We start from the raw sequence: 8856 nt of genomic DNA, 5'->3' as shown, positions 1-8856 counted from the left end.
AAATGCAAGTTACACTTCCTATGTAGATTTAGGGAGTAGTTATTTGTTGTAAAATGAATAAAGTATAGTGATCGAAAGAAAATAGACAAGTAAATAGAAATTTAAATTCATAAATATTAAGTACTATCTAAATTTCTGTATTAACTATATGACAATAGTTGTTATTTTAATTAAAATGTTTTAATTAATTTTACTATTTCCTTTTTAGCAGGTGCAGGACGAATAATTATTCATCCCGTAGGAATGGAAGAAACCAAAACAAGAGAGTCAGAGAAAGTAGCTTTTAACAACATGCCAGGTCACTTACCAGTACACAATGGTGTACGAATAGACCATGCTAAATGCAGGTATCCACACTGCATTGTTTGGACACCCATTCCATGCCTGACGTAAGCATAAATTAATTCGTATTTGAGAAAACTGTGTAGCAGTTACAACACATACAAAACAATTTCCAGTTTCATGACTTTTTATTATTTATAGACGGTATATTAATTTTTTAGAAACTTTATGTGGTTCACGTTGGTAAACTATTGATTTATATTATACTATCAAATTTATTTGGAAAAAGTTAGTGAGTAATGTAGTTTTGTATTATGACCCAATTATAGAACTTAGTATTGACAAGATTCCAGGGTATCCATGAATAGCTAAGTGCTCAAATTCTGAGCCTTAATTAGTTTAGTCTCTCCACTGAGGTTTTGCTTGCATTAATATTTGGTTGACATTTTGATGAAGGTGTTTGTTAAAATAACCAGCTATTCTGATGAATCTTTCAGTGATGTAAGTTTCTTCATCCTAGGTTTTCTATTCCTTAAAGGTATATGTGGCATATTTTTCTTTCTAAGAAATATTTGATTGATTTATTTATTTAAATATGTTATATAAAGATATATTTTCACAATAAATTACGCAGTTTATATCAATCAGGTTAAAAAGATATAAAAATTAATAAATAATTTTCATAATTATTTTCGAGTCCACGATAAATAGAGCATTTGAATATACCCTGCCTTAAATCAGCCACGTGATACCACACTCAGTCTATCACAACAATGGCGACGAAGAGAAAGATAGGTATACCCGTAATACCGTTAAGTTTGACAAATTTGGCCAAGAAAGAAAAAAGACACAGACTGAAAAGAATAGGAACAAAGGGAAGATTTTCGTCGGAGACCATGTAGATTGATGGAATAGGAATTAAAGCCGAATTAAACTTAAGTTTTTATCATGAAGTTGTAGGGGTTTTGCTAGTCAGGTTCGTACGTGCTCCATGTGTTCCATGTCTTTACTTTATAAGTTATGAACCACAAGTGGATTTTCGTTTAGAGAAATTTTTGAATAAAGAATAAAAAAACACTCTCAGTACATGCATCCCTCAGGGAGAGGGGTTATTCACTCATTTTACCGTGTCGTCGATGCTAACATAGTGTTTCATCTTTATTACACATAATTAGCAATTTATATCGTTCTACATTAATGAATAACGGAATAATAATGCTTCGGGTATCATCTGATATAAGAATTATCTAATTTTAGACATGAAAATTGTGATTCTAATTTGTAAACAAACTTTTCTTCCATCGTGTTTTCGATACCAGGTTTTCCTGCACTCATGCGCAGTGGCGTTACAAATGGCCGATCACATTAATATTCATCAGACGTGTAGCAAAGTTTAGAGACAAATAACTACGGTAAAGAAAGAACATGTTTTACGGGCCTAGTTTGTGAAACGGCTAATTATAAGAAGCATGATGTATATTTTTACTAAAACTCATGTCAAGAATTTTACTCCAAATACGCCACATATACCTTTCACTTTTTGACAATTTGTAAAAATAAATCATACTCATACCTATCAGTTTTAATGTACTTTGAAAATCAATGTAAGAAAAATTCAGTATCATTCATTGGCATATCAACTCTTGGAAAATACACAAACAAGATGTATTGAGAAAATCTCGCATCATCTCATTTATCTGTTAATTATTCAGAAGTCTCAAAATATCTGGGCAATTTTTCAGAGTTTTCATCTGTGTACTTTCATTTTATTTGACCATGTACGTGCTAAAGGAGAGAAACATGAATAAATTGGTGGTTGGACTGGAATTCCTTGTTGACTCCAGCATTACCATTCCATTAGTGGCCTGTGTAGCCTCTCTCTCTCTCTCTCTCTCTCTCTCTCTCTCTCTCTTTCTCTCTCTCTCTCTCTCCTACCAATTGCATTCTCAGAGCTCACTTGACCATTCTCCAATTTTGGGGTCAGCAGTGGTGATCAAACAATTACTCATTGGATATAGGCACCAAGTTTGGGTTCTCTTGTCTGTGCCACACCAAACAGGATGACTTTTCTGCTGCCTTTCCTCTTTATTGTACTTCTGCTCACCGTTTCCAAAATTTGGAACAGCATTTACTCACAGGGCTACTCACCAACTTCAACAGTAGACAGAAAGGCTTATATTCGTCTTCAAGGTGCACCATGTATTTTCAGGCTCTTTCTTTCAGTTTGATGCATCTTATTGCAGTTTTTTTCCCAAGGTACTTTCATCTTGCTTTGTTTGGATGGCAGCACCATGTCTGGTGACATAATTGTTTCTGCTGCATGAATATCTGGTAAAATGAGCTTTGTATCAGTCAAACACTAATGATTTCCAAACTTTCCTATTTTGCACATCATTAGCCAGCTTCCTTAATTAATTACAATACAGTATAGCAAGTAAGCTATATACTTTGGTCCAAAGATATTGTTGCTTGGCTGAGCAATGCGGGCCATGGGAATTGTGTTTCATTTGCATCCTTCTCTAACCTTGTTCATCTTGACTGTCCTTAATATATGAATATGAGAGAGAGAGAGAGAGAGAGAGAGAGAGAGAGAGAGAGAGAGAGAGAGAGAACTCACCAAAACACTCAAAGAAATTAAGTATTTCAGTAAAAGATGTTTTCATACATTTATTTACCTATCTCTGTTTAATTATTTTACTTAATCTTATGTATTTGCAGATGGCTGTTTCCATTCATTGGACACATGGGAATTGCCACATCAGCAGGTGTGATCAGGGATTTTGCTGGACCATATTTTGTGTCGGTAAATGCAAAATTCCTTTTTTTTATACTATTAAAAGCTTTTATTTTATCTGTTTTATCTCACCTGAGCGGAAGGCTCAATCAAGGTTTGTCCTTTATCTGAAGGGGAGATAATTTATAATTATTGAATTCTTCTCAAAAGCTATTTGGCAAGAAAAGCACAAATTTGTGTATAATCATCCTCGAGTATTGTAGATTATAATTAGTGCAAATCATGGTCCACAGGGGTAGGGTTGGGCCATAATTGGGGAATCAAGTTTTACAAAGGAATATATTAAAAAACTTTTTCTCAAAAACCATTAGGCTAAGAGCTCAAATTTGTGTGAAAGCATCCTCATGTAGTATAGATTCAAGTTTTTTCAAATCATGATCCCCAGGGTATGGTGGGGCAATAATTGAGGGGGGGGGGATGTTAAATTTTTACATGGGAAGATATAAAGTAAAATCTTTAAAAATCTTCTGATCTTCTGAAAAAGCATTCAGCCAAAGAAGAGCTGAAAATTGTGAGCAAGCATAGATTGTGCAGATTGAAATTTGATCATGATTCCCTATCTTCGCTAGCCAAGGGTTTTCGGTCCACTTTGTTCCCCATAAATGGAAAGCGAAGTGGACTGAAAACCCTTGGCTAGCGAAGATGATGATTCCCTAGAGAAAAGTGGTACCACAAAGAGGGGGGTGGGGGGGGGGGGGGGTAATTAAATAGGAATAAAGACAAATCTAAAACAACAAAAGGGGTTTGGTAATATGTGAATCAAAATCGCAAGGGGCAACATCGCTCACATGAGCAACAATAGCCATAATTAACTCTGATTAAATGAGCATAATAATACATGTATCAAATTCAAAATATCTTGACAATGAAGTACAGTAGATCTAACACAAGAACTTTTAAAAATCTAAACATTTATATCCACCCCCCCCCCCCCCCCCCCCTTCACTACCCCTTAAAATCTTACATATTTTTTTTCTCTATTTTCTCTATTCACTCAATAGGAAGATGACATGGCTTTTGGAAGACCAGCAAAGTAAGTACATACTAATTATTTATATCTAATTATGCATAAATAATATAGAACTATTCTGATTCATGAGAGTCTTAAATACTCATTCGAAATCAAATTACCTGAATATTTGGTGTAAATGCGTAAGAATTTTGCTTGTAAAATATTGAAAGATTTTTTTTTGTCTAATGATTTTAAATTTTGGCAGATATACTCAGTGTAAGGTATTCTTTTTCTGATTCAAAACTCTTAAATTTGCTATAAGAATTTGACAGCTCTGTATCATTTTTCTAACCCCCCCCCCCCCCCCCCCCCCCAATAAAGAAAACTCTTTCCACATGTTCCATTTCATAAAACTTATTTAAAACAATGAAAATGCTTTCTTTGGTGTAAAAAGTAATTATTGTCAATTATTCTAATATAGGAATTTGAGTCTCATATCATCATCATTATTTCATGCAGGTCCAAATTTTTCTTAGGTTGCTGAATGTTTCGGTCGATCAATAAACTGGTTAGAACTGGATCATGTAGATTTCAGTCCTGTCAGTTTATATAAAACAATGAATCAAGATTTAGTTCTTAAGAAATAGAGGAGAAAATACTCAGTCGATTTAAATATTCATTTTTGAATAAGTAAATGAACCGTTCAGTGTGTCCACTGACAATGTGTCTGGCAACTGCTTGGCTGTTTTGATATTAGAGTTATTTCCCTTCATCTATCACCAGATACTGGCAGCTGGATTTGAACAATGTTCCGAAGGGCAAGGAGAAGTGGGACAAGTCTGTCTCAGAAGCATCGGAGGAATACAAACACAGAATGGTAAATAACCTTATTTATCTAAGGCTCATCATGTCCATTTATAGACACCTTACATTTTCAAAAGCTATACATCAAACCTACAGGAACGTTACATCAATATTAGATTATTGGTTGGCATTTTTTGGATTTAATGCGAATCTTAGTTTCAAAGATACCTTATTTTGTGGACACTGATCCTATCAATACAATATGTTATCAGAAATTGCACTTCAATTAACATTAACTTTGTAGATCAACTCAACAACAAAATCCACTTAAAATGGTACTCAACAAAAAATGATGAAGCCACAATAAAAATGTACTCAACAAATAATGATGAAGCCACAATATAAAAGTTTTACATTGTGCCAATAACCCTTCAGAATGTTATAAGAGGTTAATCCCTAAAATCAGTGATGTTTCATGAAATTCCGCAAACATGCTGTGCACAGCAAGCAGATTAAAAAACCAGAAGTCAAACTGTCTTTAAAGATAATTCAAATTTCCTATAATGTATGATGTACCCTGCAATATCTGAAGTGTTGATCAGTTTAGTGTGAATTCTTTAATAACCATTTGTCCTCATGTTGCTTGATTTTTTGTTTCTTTCTATGACAAATTTCAATTATCTAATGCACTTTAAATGATGATGACCTTTTTACCCTCCTTTGAAGTAGTTCTATTAGGGTTCAAGGTTATCTGAATGAGAAAATTGATGAGTCTACATTTTTTACTGCAAGAATATATAGATACCTATTCTATATCAAGAGTCTATTAACTAAAATGAATCATTTCAAATTTCCATTTTTTTTTTTTAAAAAGTGCCTGAATTCTTAATATGAATTTTATAGGAGATTCACATATATGATAGGGGAATTATGCCCTACCCATTCCTGTTTACTGCAATGTACAATTTACATCTCTGCTGTTCCTATGTACATTCTGATTTTATCTGCGATTTTACACCATTTTACCTATCCAGGAGGGCAGGGTATATGAAATCCATTACCATATAAACCACTTCTTTAATTAAAAGTTTGGAGGTAAAATTGATGATCACTACCTTGATTACAGCATAAAACCAGCATGGGGCGGTAGAATCCCTTATCAGAGACGAAAATCAGATAATTGTTTTAATTTAGTCTGCTCATGAAATGGGTCTTAATTTCTGATTCAATAACGAGATGTATCTATATCCGTGAAGACGGCTACATTTTCCAAGGTGTATGAGAACAGGTGTCTGTGCACTATTATTGCAGAGGAATTGAACCCCCATTGTGAGGTGTGTTATGCAATATGATTTCTCTACCCCCACGTATTCTGTTCTCCCTACAAACACTCTCCCGACGGTTCAAGAGTTAGAGACGGCAGGGAAAATATTTTGATTTGTGGAGATAAATGTTTATCACTCCAAGTTTATGCTTGTTTAATGAGGAGTTAGTTATGCAAGAAGCTCCTCGTAGGTTATTATTTATTGTAATGGAAGATGTACTTCATCACTGCCAAAAATTATTGTTTAGTGCAAATTATTTTATTCTATCAATAAACTTTTAGTGTTGTATATACTTCTCTTTTTATGTGTATTGGGGTCCTGTTTTACTTGCTGGCATTTGTATAAATAACCATTCACACAAGAAATATCTATTTGGTTGCTTCTAAAAATATAACCATTTTTTACTAAATCAAATGCGTCACCTGTTTTGGTAAAGACGAGGATCTTAGGTATTGTATGATCTTGAATCTTTGATAATCTGCCTCTAAATTGTCATCAATACCCTATTGTTTATCAAGCTTTAATTTTTTCTATCAACAGCATCTGCAATATAAAAAAGAAAAAGCAAATAAGGCCACACCATTATAATTTCTTGTTCGTCAGACCCCGCACGCTTGTATTAAAATAAAACTTTACAAATAATATTATTATTAATTTCCCGCATCCAGGAAATTCTGCGCTGTTTCATATCCATATTAAATTTATAAATCAGAAACAAGAAGAAAAACTATAACCATCCGCACAAATTTATTTATCTAAAGCCTAAAAATTTTGGTTCAAAAAATAACTATTTTGTTAATTAATCACTCGCTCACTTATACCTTTTTACACTGGATGTCCGATGAACAAGAAATCATATTAGTGTCAGTCCATATATTATTGATGTATGGTGATGAATTAAAGTAGCTTGCAGGTTTCAAGGCCATTTGACCAAATTGTTCTCTGATAAAAAAATAAAAATAAATGCACAGTTATATCAATGACTATAATACCAGTATGTTTTATAGGAGTATCATTTCTCATAATGTTCTAAATCATAAAAGTAGAATCCATTTTATTTTTCAGCACAATCTCTGCTGTGATAATTGTCACTCCCACGTTGCCATGGCGTTGAACTTAATGAACTACGACAACAAATCGAACTATAACATGGTAGTTCTGTGTATACTGATGCTCATCCATGGGAAATATGTCAGGTAATGTGTTTGTATTCCTTGAAATTGATCAAACCATTTTGCAGTAATGCGTTTCAGAGATTTGCAGCACTATTGGAAATAACCTTGAACTTGTATAAGTGGATTGTAGTTAATTAACACAGAAACCCATTCCTTCCTAATGCACTTTTATTTTCTTGTATCTAATGTATCAGTGGCTGGAAATGATATTCCAACATTGCGAAATGTTCTAGTTATAATAATAAACATATTCCTCAAATACTTCAATACAATATTATCCATTAGCTGAGGAAATAAGTGAGGAGTAAAAAAAAAGAAGGGGGGGTTGGATTTGCTCAGAGGAGTAATACTGCACTATCACAGTATGTAAAACCTTTCAGATGGTGATACATGTATTGTTTTATAAAGACATGTTATGAATTATAGGACTGACAAACAAGCCTTGTACATTGTACATTTTTCCTTGAGCCATACGGGTAGAAAAGCTTACAACATAGGAAAACAAAAAGGGGATGCACTTCATCTTCATTTATGTAGTTTATAAAGGAAATAGGCCTTTGAGTGTCTTCAGGTCCTTTTTAGCAATGTCAGTACTATAAATAAAATATGAAAAGTAAGACTGCATAACTTTCAATGATATTAGATGATGTTTGCTAGTCATGTTGTATTTTATGATATATGGCAGCCATATGATATGAGTTTTACATGTGATATGCCATAATCATGTGATATTGACAGGTATTATGTATGTGCAGGCCATGTGATATGTGATAACAATATGATGCTAGATGACATGTGATATGTGATAACCATGTGATGTGTAATAACCATGTGATAGCCATGTAATGACATGTGACATATTATAACAATGTTGATTTTGTTTTGTTTCAGTGTTTGTGGGTTTCTGAAGACTTGGCTACCCTTCCTAATCATGGTCTCTATCATAATTGTGGTCTGTGTGCTTGCTTCACATGCTTGATATCTCAACACGTAGGAGAACTGGGACTCTTGACTTAAATTCATTCGATTGTGAAATGAATTGGTAAATAAGGAAGACATTTACTAATGAGGAACTCTTTATAGTCTTTTGGTGATTTTTCAGGTTACATGTAGTTCATTTGATGCTATTTTTTCATAGATTGACCATCAATGAGGAGGTTGAAAAGTTGTACATCCGTAATCAGATAAGTTTATTTACCAGACTATCTGTAGCCATTAGGTGTGGAGCATCATAGAATTATTCCTCTCTGTTTTTTTAAAACAACTACTTCAATGTCTTGCAACATTTAGCATTAATTGTGAATTATTTATTTTAAAACATATGCACTCAGTTTAATTTATCGATTTTTGCTTAAATGTTCAATTTTCTATTCAAGTTCAAATGTGTCTTGGGTGTTAGAACTAACAATTTTTTTTTTTTTTTTTTTACATGTATATGTTTTACAAGCATAAACTATTTACATGTTTTATTGTTTTCTATATTGTTATCTGTTTCATGTTATATTTGTCATAATTTTATAAATT

General features: G+C 33.1%; 1 protein-coding gene across 2 annotated transcripts; it reads left to right on the top strand.

Annotated features, from left to right (window-relative positions):
- Window positions 1-214: 214 nt before the first annotated feature.
- Window positions 215-8582, top strand: LOC105343130 (transmembrane protein 222). 2 transcript variants are annotated; one of them, XR_010712105.1, is made up of 7 exons: window positions 215-389; window positions 3001-3085; window positions 4078-4109; window positions 4812-4905; window positions 7223-7353; window positions 8224-8374; window positions 8471-8582. XR_010712105.1 is itself a non-coding variant. In XM_020073280.3 (6 exons), the coding sequence occupies exons 1-6, from the start codon at window positions 244-246 to the stop codon at window positions 8309-8311; spliced, it is 576 nt and encodes a 191-aa protein (XP_019928839.3). In that variant the 5' UTR covers window positions 215-243; the 3' UTR covers window positions 8312-8451. The 2 variants fall into 2 exon arrangements, 1 of the variants encoding a protein (XP_019928839.3); XM_020073280.3 differs by lacking the exon at window positions 8471-8582 and having other exon boundaries at window positions 8224-8451.
- Window positions 8583-8856: the final 274 nt, after the last annotated feature.

This window comes from Magallana gigas, chromosome 3 (assembly GCF_963853765.1).
Source record: "Magallana gigas chromosome 3, xbMagGiga1.1, whole genome shotgun sequence".
NCBI classification, from domain to species: domain Eukaryota; kingdom Metazoa; phylum Mollusca; class Bivalvia; order Ostreida; family Ostreidae; genus Magallana; species Magallana gigas.
The sequence above is the reverse complement of the archived record's forward strand: the minus strand, read 5'-3'. Positions and strand labels throughout refer to the sequence as shown.